Raw genomic sequence first — 20,386 nt, 5'->3', positions numbered from 1 at the left:
GAAATCATCATATTCGTGAAGATACCCCACCCTCGATCTGCCTACCACACCTTCTTAGTCCCGCTTGAGCGGAGTGAAGGTCTCGGCTATGCCCTCCTTTGTGATGATCATCATCTGAAGGCCATCACCAACCTCAATATGCCTCTCCACCGCGCTTGTAAAGGCGTCCCGTACCAGATCCTCAACGTGGTCCCGTGGTAGCGGTTGTGCTTGCTTTGACTTGAGTTCGTGACCCGTGCCGCTGCCTGGCTCGTACATGTTCTTGAAGTTGACTTGGTTGTCCAAGAAGGGCATGATAAGTGATGCCGCAGCACCGGCCGCCCTACACTGCTCCCTCTCGTAGCTGCCGACCGGGTCGTAGGAGTACAACGCCCCCTTGCCCTCCTCGTCCAGACCGGCTAAGATGGCGTGTACGTAGTAGGGAAAGAATCGCTTGTTGTAGAGGATGTGGCTGAGTCGTTGTGCGCAGGCAGAGACGGTCATGGGCTTTCCGTGCTGGTACTTGTACATCTTGACAATGGTGTCGAGACGCTCCTTCAACGCATCACCGTCTGCGGCGAAGCCGACTACAGACAGTACTATCCGGGCGCCCTTGTTGTCTGGCCCTTCGCCGCCAATCTTAAAGAGCTTGGGTGCGTATCGTGAGTTGATGTTGTAGCCGGATGTCGAACGTGTGTCACCTGCTAGGATGGCGAAGTCGGCGCCAGAGATGCCTAGTGTTGATCCGCCGTTGTCGGTGTAGCTGGATCTTGTTAGGTTGTGCATGTACTCAGTATGAAAGCTGCACATACGGGTAGAAACCATGTTGCCGCTCGCCTGACGGGACAGTTCTGGGGGTCTGGTTGAACGAATAGCCTGGGCCACCTTGCGGGGGTGCACCGGTGTAGAGCGCAGCCATTGTTGAGTTGTGCAGACGTGGATTCGAAGTAGGCCGTAGGAAGTCTTGTCGATACCGGAGGGCTGTGGGTTATGGCGGTGGATTTGTTTGTTGGTGTTGAAGCTCTGGAGTTACGCAGCTCGAATGCCTGGAGCTTCCACGCGCTAGTGTCTTGGCGCTGATGTAGTGAGAGCATACCCTCCAGACCGCGTTGAAGCATACGCATAATTGACTTCAGTCCATGTTTTGTAATTTACTAACTAGACCTCGAACGTATTATCGGAGCTGTAATCAGCATTACTATGCCATTGCGCTACTGAAGTCTGCTGCTAATGTACAATCGTCTCCATCACCTTCTGTCTCTAGAGCTCGACCGCCTTCTCTTTGGAGATCTCGACCCGCTCTCCAACTTGCTCCTTGAACTCTGATCATCCTTTCCTCTGTGTTCCAACTCCTTGCGTTTTCCCGCGGTAGAGCTCGACGCATTCTTAGACGCGGAGACGAACTCGAGAGCTTCTCTTGGTGCCTTGGATCTTTCCTGCTCTCTGGTCTTCGAAATCCGCTTCTGTGAGGCTTTCAGTTCCTCGACGTAGGCCCACTCTGGAAAGATTGCCGGTATGGCGACATCTTCTGGTAGTGTGGATGTATATGAGTCTTGTTCGCTAATCCCCGCAAAGTCCATCAACTTCTGCATATGCCCTGGATCGCGTAGCACTGACGAGGTTTCTAGGCGCTGATTGAAGTGTTGCCCCTTCTTTTTAAGCTCGAGGAACTGCGCAAACTTCTTCGTCGCTCTCTGAGGTGGTGATCCCGGCGGAGAAGGTGGTATGTCGAAATTGGGTACGGTGGGTAAGGTAAGGTTCTGAATCAGAGCGCGTGTGTTGGCGTACGTTGAGCCTGGCGCGGCGTCGTTCGAGGGGACATGTTCCTCTGGAGGTGGCGAAACGGTTGGGCCTTGAGCGGGGCCTTGAGCAGGACCATTCACTGGATATGAGGAGGTAGGCGGTTGTTCGAGAGGCGCGGGAGCGGAAGGAGGTTCTGGAGCCGGCGCAACTGCTGCAGAAATGTTGGTCAACTCTATATTAGTAGCCACAAGAGCCCTTGGTGTACGTTTGTGAGTCTCACCTCTGGATGAGTCGCGGGCACGACGTCCTCCTCGTCACTATCTGGGTAGTCGATTCCGAGCATTTTGAGTGCGCAATGCTTGCAGACGATCATCTCGGATTGACCTCAGTATGCGGAAGCTTGGGCCAACTCGCTGTCTTGGCGGGTGAGCTGCGCAACCACCGACTGCCTGGGAACATCGTAACAACAACCTCACCTTTGAGCTCACTACAACATATCACCCTCTCTGATTCCTGAACAAATCCCCCTCTCTAAACCGCCGTTTCAATCACCACCGTTACCATGAACCATCTTCCACAAGCTTGGGGTCGTGTATGTCTTCCGCCCGCCGCCTCAGCCAGCAACAGTACTAATACATCATAGCCTAGAGACGATGTATACGGCGCCTATGATCCTTCACATTTCTCGTCTGCCGGCCCGAACCAGCACACTCAGAGCCCGATCGTGACCGGTACCTCGGTACTTGCAGCCAAGTTCAAGGACGGCGTAGTCATTGCCGCAGACAATCTGGGTATGCCACAACACAACTGGTAGTGAGGTTCTGGCTGACAAACCATCACAGCTTCATATGGCTCCCTTGCTCGCTTCACCGACGTCAAGCGCCTAAGAAAGTTCAATGACGAGGTAGTCGTAGGCTTCGGCGGCGATGTTTCGGACATGCAGTACCTGGACCGCCTACTCAACTCGCTCGACATCCGCGAGAACTACTCCTCTTCTGAGAACTCGCTGAATGCCAAGAATCTCCATACCTACCTCGCCAAAGTCATGTACAATCGTCGCTCAAAGTTCGACCCATTGTGGAACCACCTGCTCATCGTGGGCATGGACGGTGATAAGAAGCCCTTCCTTGCAAGCGCAGACCTTCTCGGTACCACCTTTTCATCGCCATCGCTGGCCACTGGCTTCGGTGCACATCTCGCTCAGCCAATCCTAAGGACAATACTGCCAGATGAGGCCGCTGTAGAAAACGTCACACGGGAACAAGCAGTAGAGAAGGTCAAGGAGTGCATGAAGGTTCTCTTCTACAGAGATGCTAGGAGTATGGACAAGTACTCGATTGCCGTCATCACAAAGGACGGTGTTGATCTCGACGAGAACGTGAAGCTGGAGAACCAGAGCTGGGCATTCGCCGACAGAATCAGGGGATACGGCACCCAGGTTGTGTAGAGAGGCGTATAGGGAAAGGCCGGACATTACGATCAAAGGCCTCTGCTCATCGAGTAGCTGAGGCCCGAATGATAGACATGAATGAATGTACCAATAGCGGTATGGATTGTCCAGACCCCCTGTTTCTGGCATGGTGCGTGTTCGTGCATTATTACCATTTTCGGCCTCCAAGACTCCACGCACAACGGTGCTCAGAAGGACCAACGAGGTTAGAGCTTCGTAAGCTAGAGCGGGGAAGCTCCGCTTACGAACAGCAAGCCTTATGATCAGCATCTTGGTCATGGGATCTCTTGTCCTTTGCTTGCGAACTTACAGACAGTTCCGTCATACCACAGCTACGATTTTATCTGACACCTCGTGTTCTCCTGCACAATGTCCCCTCCACCAAAGAAGAGGATAGTATTTACGGGCGGTTCTGGAGTCGCCGGACGTCATGTAATTGAGAAGTTGCTTAGCTTCGGCCATGAGATACTCAACGTGGATGCGACACCTCTAGCCAATCCCAATGTACATACTTTGAAGGCCGATCTTACAGACGGCGCGCAAGCTTTCAACAGCCTGTCTTGTCACTTTAAGATCAGCGAACCCTTCATGGAGCCAGTTAAAACACCGGATGTCGTCGTACATTTTGCTGGTATGTAACCACCAATGCTTATTACGAAGAGGTGGATACACAGAAAGTCGTGAACGGATGCCAAACCATACCGCCCATACGGACCTAACATGCAACCCCTAGGTATCCCCCAACCCATGCGCCTCCCCGACAACGAAACCTACCGCATAAACACCCTCAGCTCCTACAACATCCTCGAATCTGCCTGTAAGCTCGGCATCCGCAAGATAATCCTCGCCTCCAGCCTCACCACCTATGGCGTCACCTATGCCGAAGGCTCCACATCTTACGCCCACTTCCCTATCACAGAGTCCACACCAACAACCCCCATGGACGTCTATGCCACTAGTAAAATCTGCATGGAAACTACCGCCGCGTCATTTGCACGCCGGTTTCCTGGTGTAGATATTTACTGTTTGCGCATCTCAGCTGTCATCGAACCGGAGAATCATACAAAGAAGTTTGAAGCTTATTTAACCCGGCCACAGGATTTCAAAGTGCATGCGTGGAGTTATACCGATGCGAGGGATTTGGGTAATATGGTACATTGTTGTTTACAGACGGATGGGCTGGGGTACCAGGTTTTCAATGCGGTGAATGATGACATTACTATCCCGGAGACGGAGGGCACGAGCGAGAATTGGTTAAGGAAGATTTGTCCCGAGACGGAGATTTTGACAAGAATGGGAGAGAGGGAGAGTCCGGTTTCTAATAAGAAGATGAAGGATATGTTGGGATTTAGGGAGGAGTTTGGGTGGCGGAAGGTTTTGGGTAGAGAGGGGTAGGTTTGTAGTAGGTGGGCATACTCCATACCAATGCTGTTTGTTAATGCAAGGCATCAAGAATACCGGAAAGTTCGGAATCTCTAAGTTGTACCTATAATGTACTCCGAAGTCACTCGCTGCGCTGGATACTACAAAAGCACAACATGAACACCGGTGAACATCTCAAGGTAAATCTTGCTGCAGGGTATGGCTAGAAGGTACCTGCTTTCTCAGACTTTGCAAAAGCCGTTTCGAAAGCTTGTGGAAGTTTGAACGTTATACTACATTAAAATGTTATACGAGTCTCAAACACTACATGTGCTTTTCATGTATTAGGCCTTCCCCTCACCCTTCTTCTTTCCACTTAGCATCTTCTTGACCTTCCCAACACCATTGCCTACCATCCCAAATCCGAACTTCCATCCCTTGATTCGAATGGACCAGACGAAGAAGTAAACAAGCGCCCAGTTGCTAATGCAAAAGGCTAGAAAGATACCAAAGTCGCGCCACTTGTCGCTGGCTTTGACATTGATGGTAGCCAAGTAGTCATCTCCAACAGAGTAAGGACAGTACTGGCAACCACTTGTGGCTTCAGGGTTTAGCAGGTAGCCAGGGGAGGTGGAAGCGAAGGGGCCGGCGTAAGAGGAACAGCTTTGGCCTGGTGGTGCATCGAAGATGGCAGTCTCACTCTCCTGGCACTGAACAGGAATGCCAGTCAGCGTGGCAGAGAGTACACCACCAATCCAGTACGTTGAAGGATTTACGTAATACATCTGTGGTATACAAGGTTAGTGTGCGCCTCACGCATGGGTCGTACGGGGATGTTACTTACCCAATATCTCCAGAACACCGGCATCATATCGTACGGTCGTACAACACCGTTGAACAAACCGAACATGACAAAGAAGAAGGGCAAAACGTTCGAAATGACAGTAAAGGACGGCGCGAACGCACAGATCCACTGACCCCAACTGGAGATGAACAAGAAGAACAGCATGGTCATCAAAAAAACGTATCCAGAAGTCGAGCTATCGGTCGGTAATCCAGTCGGGAAGTACCATAAAACCCAGTATAGCACACTTGACACAATGGCGATGGGGATCTCAGCAACAACTTGCGCAGTCGTAAAAGCAACCCAGCCGTAGATACGGGAAGGAAGTTCACGTGCTTGCCACAGGGCCATGTTCTGATAGAATTTGGGTACGACAGCGTTGACGATGGTGGGCGGGATGAGGATAATGAGGAAAGCAGTGAACATGCGGTTTTGGAGGTCGCCGATGGAGTTGCCGAGTTGCCAGAAGGTAAAACCGTTGAAGATGCCGATGATGACCGCGACGAAGAGTTTGCCGTAGAGGTAAGACGGGTCGCGCCAGTACTGGATGAATGTGCGCTTCGTGAGCATGGTGGTTTGTTCCCAGACGCTCGCCGCGAACTCGGAGTCCTCAGCTCCACCATCTTGATTCTGGTCGGAGATCTTGCTACGCTCCGTCTTGACGCGGTCGATCTCCTGGAGCATCTGCTTGTTGTTGTCAGAATTGAGCCACTCTTCGTTCCAGTTGATTTTGCTGCCGTCCTTGCGCTTGACAGGCTTCGCAGCAGTTTCTAGGATGAACTCTGCCACGTTCTTACTGGGTGGGCACTGTACACCACGGTCGCCAAAGTACTTGATAACATCGCGCCCATTCTCGCCTACTGGGCCGAAGTAAAACGTGTTGCCACCTGGGTTGAGGGCGAGAATCATGTCGAATTGCTGGATCAGAACGCTGCTAGGTTGGTGGATGGTGCAGACAATAGCCTGACCTGCCTGAGCAAGCTTTTTGAGGAACTGAACAATGGAGTATGCCGAGTTGCTGTCAAGACCACTGGTTGGCTCGTCTAGAAACAGGAGCAAAGAAGGCTTCGCAGCAAGTTCAACACCGATCGTAAGACGCTTCTTCTGCTCCACGCCTAGGCTAGAAACTAGTGCGTCTTGGATGTCTTGCAGCTCGAGGAGGTCGATGATCTTGTTAACGTAGTCGAGCTTCTCCTTCCTCGGTGTGTTCTTGTCTTGACGAAGGATGGCAGAGAACTCCAGTGCTTCACGGATCGTAGCAGTGCCGTCGTGAAGATCCATTTGCTCACAGAACCCTGTGCCTCTCTGGAAAGCCTTGCCAAGGTCCTTACCATCCACCAAGAACTCACCCGAAACGACACCAGTAGATTGTCGTTGCGAAAGTGTGTTGAGCAGGGTGGACTTACCAGCACCGGAGGCACCAACAAGAGCGATCATGACACCGGGCTTTGCGTACCCGTTAACCTTGTTCAGAAGCTTGCGCTCACCTCCCTGATATGGGACAGTGTACTCAACATCCTTCCAGGTGAAGACACTTTCACTGCTCGAAATAGACTCCAACGCTTCTTCCTCTTCATGAGCAGCAGTGTGTGAGCTTGAAGCGGACTCGCCAGCGGCTATCTTCTCCTCATCAGCGGGAGCCTCCTCCTTGACCGCTTGCTTAGCCCGCTTGTTCTTGGCAAAAACCAACGCACCGCCACCTGAGGCTGCGAAGGATACAGTCTCGGTTGCGATCACGGTCACCAGAAGGTAGAGCACCGAGAAAGCTATCACGACACCAAAGTTGCGCCAGAGGTTCGACCTCGAATAGTTGAACGATACCTGGAGGTAGTCTGAACCAGGGACGGTGTTAGAATTTGGCGGTGCACCAGTCAAGCTGCAGCCCTGGTATGCAGGGTCGATGCCAGGTCCTTGGGGTACCAGTTGGCTGGGCGCGCACTCCATAACACGGTCGGAAAATTCGTTGGCGAGTACTGACTCGAAAGAATACGCGACTGGATTAATCCAATAGATCCATCCGAACCAGATGTAATCAGTCAGAAGCTGTGGCTTCGGAATAACGTAACCGGTGTATATGATCAAGAGGTTGAGCGCGATACCAGCAAAGCGTACAGCGTCGTCAATCGTTGGAGAGAGGGCGGCAAACATGCGGTAAAGACTTGTGATACAGAAGGTCGTAGTATAGATGAACAGGAAGTAGATGAAAAACTTGGATACGTCGACGTCGAGACCAGTCATGAAGTACATGATGATGGCTAAAGATGTCAGCTGGGCTCACGTTTCGCACGTTTTTGCTAGATGTGACTTACAGAATGGAATGACCTGCGCCAACAAAAGCGGGAAGTCTTGTACCACACGCGCAATAGCCACAGCACTTGGGCGATAGAATGCGTAATCTTCATGTCTCTTGACGACATTGCGACCAGAAACGGCCTTCATGAGCTCGGAAAGCTGGAGCCATCCGAGGAAGAGAATGGAGAAGAAACCGGAGCCACCTCGCGAAAAAGCGCCTGAAGTATCGAGAGATTGACCGTAGAATAGCGAACCGACGATGAGACCGTTTGAGATGATGATGACTTGATGGTAACGTTAGCAAGATGGTCCAAGATGATGGAGACGATGAATTTTCCATCAATGCGTTTGCAAAACTTACAGAACTTGGTGTACAGCGTAGTCTGGTCACCCCAAGTGAGCCAGAACTCACGCTGAGTACAGGCTATAACCTGTCGAATGAACGAGACCGTGTACGGACTCTTCTTGCGGACCGTTTTACTCTTGCTCTCGCGTACGGCACCCTCAAACTCTTTGGCGTCCACGTAGCCACTGGCCTCGAGCTCAGCCTCGTATTCGGAGATCTCTCTCAATACCTTCTTGTATGCGTCACTCTCCCTGAAAGCCCTTTCTAATTCCTCAGATGTCTTCGGTGCTTTATCTTCAAAACCGGGGCGGAACTGTCGCTCGGTGGGATCAGTAACGGCAGTCAGGAAATCAGCAGTAGTCTGACGTTCCGGGCACTTGAATCCGAGATCCTCAAAGTACTGCTTGGCTTCGTTTGCAGGTCCCTGATAGATACATCGACCAGCATCGATAACCATGACTTTGTCCATGACCTCGTAGATCTGTTCACCAGCTTGGTAAAGGGTTACTAGCGTAGTTCGATTGCTGATATCGGTCATGATACGCAGCGATTTGGCGTAGTCGAGCGCGGTACTAGCGTCAAGACCGCGGGTACTGTTATCCCAGCAATTGACCGAACTCTTGGTGGCTAGAGTCTCGGCAATGGAGACGCGCTTGCGTTCACCTCCACTGACACCACGGACGTATTCATCTCCGACTTTAGTATACTTCGTGTGGGATATACCAAAGACCTTTAGGAGGGCTTCAAGGATGATGGGAATCTGTAGTATACAACGTCAGTATCTGTCCCGCATAGGAGCTTGCATACTTGACACTGACCTCGTGCTTCTCGTTCTTCTTGGTCTTGTTGGTGAGAGCAAATTTGAGCGTTTGCCACACGTTGAGATCGGCCATGTGGGAATCGTCTTCGGGGTTGTAGTTGACTTCGCCACGGAACTGCTTCTTTTGCTTGCCGGCTGGGATACCTCCATAGGATACATCGCCTTCGACAGCGGCGTAGGATTCGCGATTGTTGGATATGGCCTTCAGGAATGTTGAACATCCGGATCCGGGTCTGATACGCTCGGTCAGCACTCGCCAAGCATATTGTTTGAAATACTGCTTACCGTCCCAAAACAAGCATCATCTCACCATCTTTGACTACACCTGAGAAGTCATGGATAAGTGTCCTCATCTGTTTGTGCCTGCCAAGCTTCAACGCAGGTACAAAGCCCGTAACGATTTTGTAAAGGTCAGGCCCAAATGTTCCTAGTATCGCGTCGGGCAGCGTCCTTGCGAATGAAGCGGTCGATCCTACACCCTTGACTGTAAGGTTCTTGTAGATGACACCGACTTTCTTGGCTGATTGACCGTCTTTGCGCTTCTCGAAATGGCCCTCGCGCATGAACTCATCAAGTTCGAAGTCGTCTTCTTTCTCTGCCGGCGCGGCAGCGGCACCAATATCTCCCGGCTCATCATCTTCTGCGTCGCCTGTACCCTCCTCTGCGCGTGCAATTGATCCCCGAGGATGACTCTGACTCTGGCGGCCGCTGACCCTGCTCACGGTCCTGGAAAGCGGGTTTGATCGTTGCGATTGCGCGCCCCGGGAACGCGATTTTGAAAGAGACGCGAGTTCGCCTCGCAGAACTTCAAGATCCTCTGCTGCAGCCCGTGTGTCCAATTTCCCTGCGTCTCTCTCACCCCAGGTACCAGCACGCTTCAGGCCCTCGCGATCTGAGCTATCTTCTTCACTCTGGTTGTCCGGTGTTACCACCTCTTCCCTTCCATCACGAAGATAGTCGTCCTCATGCCATGGGTTGCGTCGATTGTCTCGATCGGGTGGGATTGCGGATCCCCACATGTTGCAAATGAAATCTTAGGGTATCAAACAGGCGTGTGGAAGAAGAACAGAGCAGGAAAAGAGTCTGAAGAGCAACGATAGCAAGAGACAGGACGTTTGTCGTACTAGTACTGCTCAATTGGTCTTTACTAAGCGGTCACCGGTAGAGCCAGGAGAATACTGGGGGTGCTTTTGCCAACGGGGATACCAGGCCAAAATTTAGAGTTGACAAACCGCTTGGGCAGGAGACAACGGAGATAAAGCACAACCATGTCGTCATCTTTGAGATTTGATGAATGATTGACGTGCCTTGCCGAGAAGCTAGACTAAGCTGAACTTGCGAAGCGCATCCACCCAGCTCGCGATGCCAAAAATGGCCGAAACGGGTGGGCATCCAACACTTTTTTTTTCGCATTACCAATCATTCCTTCCGCAGAAGATCTCATTCGCTTTACCCACTTGGGCAGATGTCCCTGCATATCGAGTCCACAGCACGAGTCGCAGCTCACTCGTGTAAGGTGGACCTTTGCGTATACCTGACACGCGTGTGTAGCTTGCAGGCAGGCGGCCTGTTTTCACAATCGGTGATCGCTAGTTTCCCATGTTCGTCTGTGTGATGCAGTCTGCATTGACATCGGGCTCCGCGGAGCTAAGACCCTCCCTGATGTCGATCCCGCCAAGGCTTGTAAAGTCTGATGCTGTTCGGAGGTACATATGTCAGTCGGTTGCATTACGAGCGCGGCCGGGTGCATTGCCGTGTCGCCTATATGGTCTGCTTAGAAAATGTATATATGCTTGCAGCGTACGCAACTCCTCGAACGGCTGTACATATGCTTACAGAGTCCACATGCGCTTAGAAATCCATACAAGGATATGTAGAATTTAGAGAGCCATAAACGATCCGCGTACCCCACCGCCCGTCCATTCCCCGTCTACATTGTGGTACAGTTGTACGAAAGCAATGATTATGAATTCATGTGTGCTTAGAAACAGACGGACGGCTGACCATTCTGTGGAGATCAATAGCATTCAGATAACTGCTTTTTGTGATTATCGTCGTAGGTTGTCATCAGGAATGTGATAAAAACCCCAGGAAGTGTCCAATGGGAATCAATTCTATCTAAAGGGGTATCCGCTTTCGGTTGAACATGAAGTACTCCGCTCTACAGTCTTGTACCGTTGTGTTAAGACTCCTAGAGTTTGGGTTCTTCTAGTCATGGCTTCTTTTCAATAAGCTGGGGAATGTCTTCGGGCTTGTTCTTGCCTTCCAGAATGTTGTAGACAGCGGTGAAGAGCGGGAAGTCGGCCTCCATTCCCTCTGCCTTCAAGAACTCGTTGACCTCGTAGGCAGTGCTGGTACCCTGGAGCTTCTGGCCATTGAGCTCAGACTGCTCGATCTCATAGATGGTCTTGCCCCGGGCGACAGACATCTTTGCACAGCGGAAGTTGCGACCACCCGAGCACGAAGTGATGACATCGGCGACACCACAGCTTTCTTCAGTAAAGGTGCTTGTGCGAGCACTGTCCCCGAAGAAAGCCTTGCCGAACTTGACCATCTCCAAGATACCAACACGCATTACAGCTGCCTTGGCGTTGTCTCCCCAGCCCAGACCATCCACAAAGCCTGCTGCAAGCGCGATGATGTTCTTCAGCGCTCCGCCCAGTGATACACCAGCGACGTCGTTGACGATATGTACATGAAAGTAGGGACGGTGGAAGAGCCTCCTGACGTTCTCGTGCGACAGAGGTGGGTACTCGTTGGGGAGAGCAGTCAAATGCGCTGAGCGCTTGCTGGGTTTCTTTTTGCTCGGATCGATAAGGTCCACGTGAGCAGTAAGATCAGTCTGTGAGGCATTGGGCGAACCGCTGGGGGTAGGATTGCGCGAGTCCATCGGTGGCGGGTCGTATGCTACAGTCGTCTCCGAGTACTTCTCTTGAGCGATCTCAGAAGCAATGTTCGCTCCTGATAAAGCACCACAGTAGATGTTGAGAGTCATGCCAATTGTCTCTGACATGAGCCTGATGCCCTTCTCACTGACGTCCACACCCTTTGTGCAGCAGATAGCTCGTGCGTAAGGGAGAATCTTGCCGACCAGCTGCTGGCTCGACCGCGCAATGAATTGATGCGGGAGTACGAAGATGAGCATCGTAGAGTCTTTGCAGGAATCGGGTAGGTCGGGGTTGGCGACCACGTTCGAAGGAAGCGTGATGTTCGGGAGGTATTTGACATTCTCATGAACCCTGTTGATGAGTTGCGACAGCTTCTCAGGCTTGTCGGAGCCGCTGTAGTGAGGCGAATCTTTCGGGATGGTGTACTCCTCCTCAAACACCCACATCTGCACAGTCTCCTCAAACAGGGATGGGTTCTCCTTGACGTTCTCGGCGACTAGTTTGGCCATTGTGGTGCCCCTGTACCAGTCAGCTATTGATCTCAGCAGCCGTCCATAGCCCCATCTTCTCCAACAAGCTGCTGCAGCCACCTACCAGTTGCCGGAGCCAACTATGGTCACCTTGTGCTTGCGTCCAGCACTGAGAGTCGCCATTGTCCTTGATGTGTGTCTTGTTCTTTGCAGGTTCGTAATGTATGGTGTGTTGATGGGTACTGCAACTCGCTTGCGCAGATTTTGGAGTAGGCGATACGGAGTGACGTATTGCGTAGGGGAGTGTGACGCGAGCGCAAGGAACCTTGAGACCGCCACTTTTTATATGTTTATGATGTCTGGATGCGGTCAGTAAAAGTCCCCATTTGCTCGGGCTGCGACTTTCACACCTGCTGTCTCGGTAAGCGCAGGGTCCGCGTGGCCTCGGCTCTGCTGCTGATTGTGAGCTTGTGATGCGGCGATGCCGAAAACGGGTTTCAGCTAGCAAGTGCACTGTTGGCGGTGAGGGCGTGTTCAAGTATCGAGCAAAAAGCGGTTCCGATGGTAAACTTTGATCGGGAGCACCCAGAATGTTGGATCTAGGAACGATTTCGGAGACATGCGTCAGAGACATGGGTTAGCTGCAGAGCGCCTATCATCCAGCCGGCTGATCCTGCCCCCGGCATCGACCAATGGCATCGCGGTTGCCAGCACTACAGCTCAGGGAACCGTGGTACACCTCGAGTCCCTGCGCAAACAGCTGGCAGTTGCTTTCTGCGGGGAAAGCGCGATGCTTTTACAGTTAGGTACATGGCGAGACTTCTTGAGTGATAAAATACGCAAATGATACTGGATATGTGCGCACGGCGCATCACATGAATAGTGTGAGAGTTCAAGCTCCGCAAAACACACAGGCAAAACATGGTAGTGGCGGTATTGGTAGTATTGGGTATTACAAGTCGTGTGTCCTTTCATAACATCGCATTAAGTATCCTCCTAAACTCCTCTCGTCTCCCATGGAGCCGCCATGAACAAGTAGATAGCAGTGAAAGCAATGACTCCAACGTCGAAGCGCTGATGACGCTATGCCGTGATGACTGATACGTGGTACAGCCTTGCTAGTATCCGTGACGCAAATCCATCCTCATTACCGTCCAACTGGGACCGGCCCGCAATCCATCTACAGTATTGCTAGCTTACAAGGCGAAGCCGAAAAGCGCGAAAAGACCACCAGCGAGGGCGGGGGTGCCATACATAGCAATGCGACCGGCAGCACCGGTAGGGGTAGAGGAGCCAGCGCTTGCGGAAGCCTCGCTGGTACTGTCGGGGGAACCGCTGCTGGTAGCAGATGGGCTGCTGTCGCTACCGGAAGCAGAGGCAGAGTTACCGGAATCGGTGGCGTCCTGGGTAGTTAGGTTACCGCACTCGTTGTCACGGGCCTGGTTGCACTGGAACTGAGCAGCAGCATCGGAGCCGGTGGCGGCAATACACTGGTCGTACCAGTAGCGGCACATGAGACCGGGAACGGTCTGTTGGTAGGCGTCCATCTGGTCGCTCACATCGGTACCGTTTCGGCAGTCGCAAGAAAAGTCAAGTGTTTGCTGCGGACATGTTAGTGGTTATCGTTGCGCGCCAGATGGAGATGCTTACCGGATCACACTGGTTGCCGTTGCTGGCAAGCTGTCCCTGGCCACCGCAGAGCTCAACGCAGGTGTTCTGGTTGGCGTTGCACCATGTCTGCTTGTCATCCTGGGGCACAGAGCTGGCGGCGACACTGCAGCATGGAATGGGCGTGTCGTAGGTGCCCGTGGCGTTTTGCGCAGAGGCGAAGCCGGCGAGAGCCGAGGCGGCGACGAAGATGGAAGAGTAGAGCATTGTTGCGGATGGGGCAGAGAATATCAATGCCTACGAAGAGCAGAGTTAGCGGGAGATCGGCAGTGGTGGTGGAGAAGGCGAGCGACAGGGCGTGGGACGAAAGGTGAAGGGACAATGGGCGCAATATAAGCCGCTATGCTTGCGTCGCAGAAGATGTGGGACTTACAGCGTGATTTAATGCTGGTTTGGTGGAACGGATAGAAGAGGCGGGTGTTGCTGGGGAGGGCAGGAATATATGCTCGAGCGCACGGGCTAGAGCAACAACGCTAGCCGGCCGTGCTTGCCTCTAGCAGCTAGGGCAATTGGATTGGAGATACGCTCAGACGCGACCGAAAGTCTACCTGGGTGACTTATTCGATGCCGCCCGCTTGGAAATTGCTCAATTTGCATCTCTATCGCGACAAGGCCGACGTGCCGGGCGCTGACATGAGGTCGGGCGCGACACCGCGAACGGCCATCGTCACTCTGGCCGCGGTGTTGTTTCAGACAACGCCAGACGCAAAACTTGCCACGCTTCGGATATACACCTGCGGCACCAGCACTCCGTCCAGCGGCCTCGTACTCGAGCTGCCAACCGTTTAGGCGCATCTGCAATCCCCATGCCATGCACGTCGTGGTTGGCTGCGTGATGGAGCCGCCCCGGCCCATTAATGTTGACCAGCTTGGCTCAAGGCAAAGGAACATGGTCCCAAGTCACCGTCGACCGTGCATCACATTCTCTGCGCAAACCCCATCTACTGACACGTACGGGGCTTCTCAATGACGGTCAAGCTTCGTCGTGCGGGCCGAGCTCCACTGTTGACTATAAGCCGGCCAAAAACAATTGCAGCCTTGCATGATTCACCGCATCCTCAGTGTCGCACCGTTTCAGATCTCATCTCGTGTCGCGTCAAGACCCGGCGGCATCTGGGAGAAACGTAGGATGCAGGATTGGAGCCACAGCAAACACAGCTGTCACTGGAGGAACGCCGCATCCATGACTTCCGGCTTTGTCTACCTAGCTTATTGCCTTGCTAGGTGGCCCGCATATACATCCTCGGGCCGCACAGACGAACGACGCATCCACCGGCCCAATGCATGTGGCCTGCAATGGGCACCACCAATCACTTTCCTTGACAAATCTGGATTAAAAGACGCACGCCGTTCCCTGCGAAACTATTCGCATTGCCACACACCGCCACGCTGCTAGCTGCAACTTTCTCCCCACCATCCATCCCAAAACAACATCTTGTTGTGCCGCATCGGATATAAGCCCGCTGTGCGGAGAGCAAGGGTGGAGAAGCGCTGACGTGCTGTTGTCACCTGAGCCAGAAAGAGATGGTCCTGGCTTCCACATACAGGGTACGATACATCTTGCGACTTGACTATCGCGACACCTTGATAGCCGCTACTGGATGGCGTCGACGCGTCAACATTGCCCGCATTCGCTACCCCAGAAATGCGATAGTGACTGTGGCGTAGCCTGTACATGGTAACGCCCGTCGTAAGCAGATTACGTGGGTCTACGACGCTCTCCAACCGTTTGTCGAGTTTGCTTTGCCCAGGAAGATACTCGAGCCTCTTCTAGACGTTTCGTGACGCCATGTACGACTGAGGGATATGAGTACTATTGAACACATACAATTTGACGCGACCAAATGGCGGCTCGCGTCATAGGCCTGCGTTGGGTGGGCAAAGCCTTGTCGAACGCATGGTTCGTGCGCGCAGCAACTGATCTACTATGTATTACCCCGAGGCTTGCGAATAGTCCAAAGCTTGCTGCTATCGTGGAATTGCCGTATGCAACCTCATGTTCTTTGCCAAAGTACAGCATGACATGCGCTGTCTATACGGTAGTTTGCCTAAAGAGCAGCTGCAGGGTCGCTATTGCCTTTGCAGCTACTATGATGTCACGACTAATGGGACTTGCAGCGCCGCCATAATCACAAATTCTATGCCATTGAACCCGATGCATCAACAAACCAGCCTCATAGGCCATTGGATCGGAAGGTTCAGTCTACACAATCATCCCTGGTATGCATCCCAAAATGCAGAGCAACTACTTCGTCTGCACACTCGGTCAAGCTGCCGCCCTGAACACCAATCCGAAGCCATACCGGAACATTAGCGACTTTCTCAGCCAGCAATCCCAGCATCATCCGTTGCTCCCCGCCGTTGGCTTCCCCATACCGCAAACAGGTCAACAGAATTGGGATTATCGGGTTCTTACATTTGCAGACGTTGACCAAGGCACCAATGTCTTCGCCTCACGCCTGGCAAAGTCTCTTGGTATTTCTGGAAAGGCAGAGACGGTCGCTTTGCTGTGCCACAGCTCTCCGGAATTTCTCTTCACCTGGCTAGGCCTAATCAGACTAGGATACTCTGTTCTTCTGATAGCACCACAATGTCAAGCAGCTGCCATACTACATCTCTGTACATCGTGCGAAGTTTCTGATTTCTTCTACGATGCTGCTCATGCAGAACGAGCGCAAGAGACAAAGAATCTGGCAAAAGAGCAGGGAACTTCTGGGCTAGAAGTACGCCTGCTGCCTATGAGCGATACAGAAGACATCTTTGAAGTCATCCAGACTTCGCCAGGAACCAGCATCGAACCTCTTCACGTAGATGAAAGAGCAATCGCGTATCTCCATCATACATCTGGAACCTCTTCAGGTCTACCGAAGCCTATACCACAGTCTCATCGCGCCGCTATTGGCGTGCTTCCACATCTCCCTAGAATCCCCTCCTTAGCGTCGTTCACCACAACGCCACTTTATCATGGTGGCATCGCAGATCTCTTCCGATGCTGGACAAGCAATGCTATGATCTGGCTTTTCCCAAGCAAAGATATGCCCATAACAGCACGCAATATCTGCAGTTGCCTGGATGTAGCTAGTTCATACGCGGCGACTGAGGGACTGCCTAAGGCCGGATATTTCTCGTCGGTACCGTATGTTCTCCAGATGATGGAGGCAGATGGAAAAGGTCTTCAATTGCTTCAGAGCATGGACATCGTGGGTGTTGGAGGGGCTGCGTTGCCAGCAGAAGTCGGCGATCGGTTGGTGAAGAATCGAGTAAACCTCATCTCAAGATTTGGGAGTGCAGAGTGTGGCTTCGTTCTATCGTCGTATCGAAATTTTGCCTCCGATAATGACTGGCAGTATCTTCGAAACTACAACCCACGAAACCTGATAGAGTTTGAGAGGCGTGAAGATGATCTAGCTGAACTGATCATCAAGCCGGGATGGCCGCACATGGTACCTATTACGAAATGAAAAGACAGAATCCTTCACTGACTTTGGTATAGGCGAAACAGAATCGACCAGACGGTTCGTTCGCCACTGCCGACTTATTCGCGGCACACCCAACGATTAAAGACGCATGGCTGTATCATTCGCGAGCAGACTCACAGCTCACACTAATAACAGGAAAGAAATTCGACCCAGCACCCTTGGAAGACGCTATCGCGACGTCGCCTTACCTCGACGATGTGTTGATATTCGGCAACAACCGACCTTTCCCAGGTGCTCTCCTTCTGCGATCACAGGAGGCGAGCAGCATGTCAGACCAAGAGCTTCTTGAATGTATCAAGAGTCAAGTCGAGAAATTGAACAGCGAGAGTCAAGACCATGCTAGAATACCCTTTGACATGCTGATTCCCCTATCCCATCAAGACGAGCCGCTCGAGAAGAGTAGCAAGGGGACGATCATCCGCAGAGCGGCAGAATCTCGATTCGAAGACATCATCAATTACGCATACAAATCTCAAGACTCCGAGTCATCACCTGAAGTCAGTGACAAAGATTTGCCCCAGCATCTGGTTAGTCTCATCCAAAGTATGACAGGACAGACGGCAGGATTAAACGAAGACATGGACTTGTTTTCCTATGGGGTGGATTCTATTGCGTGCATGCAGTTGAGAACGCGCTTGAGACGCTTGATACCCAACTTTGAAGGGCAGCTTCCAATGAGCGTCGTCGAAGACTGTGGTACTATACGAAGACTGGCAGATTACGTCTTACGAAAGAGGCATGGCCAGATCGACTCCGATGGTGAAGACGAAGAGAAGTTGATGCTGGACCTGGTAGAGCAATACAGCTCGTTCAAGACGATACCACAGCAAACTGCCACCACAAATGGGTCGATTGGAGACAAGAGAGGCAGCGAAGTGGTAGTACTTACAGGAGCTACCGGTGCTTTGGGTGCACATATTCTAGACCTGCTGCAAAAGACATCCGATGTTGAGGCTGTCTATTGCCTTGTCAGAGGGGTAGATGGGCATGCAGCAAGGGAACGTGTGAGCAAAGCACTAGAGCAGCGTGGATTGGTTAACCTGTTGTCATTGGGGTCCCCCAATAGTAAGATCAAAATCGTGACGTCTCAACTAGGAGAAAAACGTCTGGGGCTTAGCGACGAAGTGTACGAGTTCCTTGCGCAGAGAGTAACTTCAATCGTCCACGTTGCTTGGACTGTCAACTTCCGTCTCAAGTTGCGCAGTTTTGAGAAAGACAACATAGCCGGTGTGAGAAACTTGCTCGATCTCGCCCTGAAGTCACCACAATCGCAGCCTCCGCGCTTCACATACTGTTCTTCCACTGCGGCCATCATGAACGGCTCTCTCGACGCATCGGGTGAGCTACCCGAGCGACTGTCATCGGAGCCTTCTTCTGCGTCTCCGCTGGGTTATTCGCGTTCGAAATGGGTTGCAGAGCATATCTGCCTTGAAGCGCATAATCGGACGAGTCTTCGCGGACGTATCGCAGTTGTCCGTGTGGGTCAGCTTGCTGGTGATTCGATGTCAGGGGTATGGAACACGAAGGAAGCCTGGCCTATGATGTTGAGTACTGCGAAGCTCATTAAATGTTTGCCCGATCTTGGAAGCGAGCCTCTAGACTGGCTACCTGTCAATATTGCTGCGAAAGCGTTCCTTGAGGCCACTGGTCCAATCAAGGGGGGAGAGGACATGCCAGTGTTCCATGTATTGAATCCGCATCAGGAACCCGACTGGAACCAGATGTTGCAGTGGCTGCAGAAGAAGGAACGGTTCGAAATTGTTACGCCCAAGGAGTGGGTGGAGCGATTAGAGCAGGCTGGTGACTCGAATCACTCTGCGCTGAAGTTACTAGGATTGTGGAAAGAGTCGTACGGAAACGGTATAGAGTATAGTACTTCAAGACCGCAGTTCTCAACAGCGGAGACGAGCAAGTGCGTACCGGCGCTGAGGGACGTCAAGCCCCTGGACAAGGAGTACATTGAGAGAATCTGGTACTGGATCCAGCAGAACGTGCAATAAAAAATAGCCAACGGAGGAAAGTAGGAGCAGCAGTATGCTCGGAGGGTGTCCAGTACCTGTCGTAGCCGCGTAACAAGCCTGTGTCAACATCAGGCATCCAACATGTGTTAAACTAGAAAACTACATGGCGATTTCAACACGTCAATCGGACCATTTTATTCCGTCTTTTGCTTCTTCAGATGTTACATTTGCAGCACGATATGCATGGTGTGACTGCGACATACCTGCTAAACGATCGAGTGCATAGCCGCGTGCAGGGTGCACGCAGATGCTGTGCGGCTGAAAAAAACGGGCTCAATGGATCATTGCTGTGATAGTGTGACTCGGCTACTCTAAGAGCGTCGCGAATTTGGTGAAGATACTCGCGACGATCCTCGGAGAACGAACACCATAGACTGATGGTAGAATCTCTCCGAAGCGGACACTTTTGCCAGAGCAGCATACGCCGATTCAGTAAGAGAGATGCTGTAGCGTGGACTACACAAGGCAATGTAACTTTTCATCGTCTTTTCATTCCACGGTTCTACCAAGGCAGCCACCGTGACACATACCTGCAGCCGCGTTAGTGATGCGTCATCTTCTCCCGTCGCATTCTCGTAAGTGGTAGGCGAGCGGAGTGCAATTCTCCTCCGAGTCCCCGACCCTCATGCCAAGCCTTTACGATAGCGAGTCAGATGAGCTTGGCGGCTTGCCTGGTTGACGAGGCTAGAACGGTATTCTGTAAGTGGATATCCACCATGGTGAAATTTAGCCGGTGAGGATCGATTTCAGGCAGCTACACACAATCTTGCACGCGTGTGGTGATGAGGATTCACGGACGAAATAATATCGTGCAGAGAAGGTACGATAAGGTAAGATAACTTGATAATCTACGGACGAAATTCTAGAGCAGAGCCAGGCACGCAAGGGACATAATCGTTAGGAGAAACTCGATGAACTCGAAATATTTCATAAGCGCATGGAGACGAAGGAGGATGCGCTGCGTTGTGACGGTAGTACACCCAAGAAACCTGCTCATAGTGAGAACATGATGGTGATGAACCGC

The 20,386-nt window shown here is 52.1% G+C and overlaps 7 protein-coding genes across 7 annotated transcripts; 3 read left to right on the top strand and 4 right to left on the bottom strand.

Annotated features, from left to right (window-relative positions):
* Nucleotides 1–54: 54 nt before the first annotated feature.
* On the bottom strand, nt 55–2,065 carry GT037_008018 (proteasome subunit beta type-1 precursor; the record flags this gene model as incomplete). Its single annotated transcript, XM_038933065.1, has 5 exons — nt 55–742; nt 792–960; nt 1,013–1,041; nt 1,384–1,952; nt 2,003–2,065. 5 exons carry the CDS (start codon nt 2,063–2,065, stop codon nt 55–57), a joined length of 1,518 nt encoding a protein of 505 aa, XP_038784566.1.
* A 219-nt stretch (nt 2,066–2,284) lies between these two features.
* On the top strand, nt 2,285–3,169 carry GT037_008017 (proteasome component pre4; the record flags this gene model as incomplete). Its single annotated transcript, XM_038933064.1, has 3 exons — nt 2,285–2,314; nt 2,366–2,513; nt 2,565–3,169. The coding sequence occupies 3 exons, from the start codon at nt 2,285–2,287 to the stop codon at nt 3,167–3,169; spliced, it is 783 nt and encodes a 260-aa protein (XP_038784565.1).
* A 372-nt stretch (nt 3,170–3,541) lies between these two features.
* On the top strand, nt 3,542–4,567 carry GT037_008016 (udp-glucose 4-epimerase; the record flags this gene model as incomplete). The annotated part of the gene is made up of 2 exons (XM_038933063.1): nt 3,542–3,803; nt 3,906–4,567. 2 exons carry the CDS (start codon nt 3,542–3,544, stop codon nt 4,565–4,567), a joined length of 924 nt encoding a protein of 307 aa, XP_038784564.1.
* A 311-nt stretch (nt 4,568–4,878) lies between these two features.
* GT037_008015 (abc drug exporter) lies at nt 4,879–9,855 on the bottom strand (the record flags this gene model as incomplete). The annotated part of the gene is made up of 6 exons (XM_038933062.1): nt 4,879–5,319; nt 5,379–7,633; nt 7,688–7,954; nt 8,032–8,776; nt 8,835–9,069; nt 9,122–9,855. The coding sequence occupies 6 exons, from the start codon at nt 9,853–9,855 to the stop codon at nt 4,879–4,881; spliced, it is 4,677 nt and encodes a 1,558-aa protein (XP_038784563.1).
* Nucleotides 9,856–11,048: 1,193 nt separating this feature from the next.
* On the bottom strand, nt 11,049–14,099 carry GT037_008014 (glycerol-3-phosphate dehydrogenase; the record flags this gene model as incomplete). The annotated part of the gene is made up of 4 exons (XM_038933061.1): nt 11,049–12,243; nt 12,319–12,363; nt 13,395–13,795; nt 13,845–14,099. Coding segments are annotated over 4 exons (1,896 nt in total), but the record flags the coding sequence as incomplete, so codon positions are not given.
* A 222-nt stretch (nt 14,100–14,321) lies between these two features.
* On the bottom strand, nt 14,322–14,753 carry GT037_008013 (uncharacterized protein; the record flags this gene model as incomplete). The annotated part of the gene is made up of 1 exon (XM_038933060.1): nt 14,322–14,753. One exon carries the CDS (start codon nt 14,751–14,753, stop codon nt 14,322–14,324), a length of 432 nt encoding a protein of 143 aa, XP_038784561.1.
* Nucleotides 14,754–16,096: 1,343 nt separating this feature from the next.
* GT037_008012 (acetyl-synthetase-like protein) lies at nt 16,097–19,341 on the top strand (the record flags this gene model as incomplete). The annotated part of the gene is made up of 2 exons (XM_038933059.1): nt 16,097–17,305; nt 17,356–19,341. The coding sequence occupies 2 exons, from the start codon at nt 16,097–16,099 to the stop codon at nt 19,339–19,341; spliced, it is 3,195 nt and encodes a 1,064-aa protein (XP_038784560.1).
* Nucleotides 19,342–20,386: the final 1,045 nt, after the last annotated feature.

The sequence above is a fragment of the Alternaria burnsii genome (assembly GCF_013036055.1).
Source record: "Alternaria burnsii strain CBS107.38 chromosome Unknown 693, whole genome shotgun sequence".
Taxonomy (NCBI): Eukaryota; Fungi; Ascomycota; class Dothideomycetes; order Pleosporales; family Pleosporaceae; genus Alternaria; species Alternaria burnsii.
Note: the sequence above shows the minus strand (reverse complement) of the source record. Positions and strands in the feature narration are given on the sequence as shown.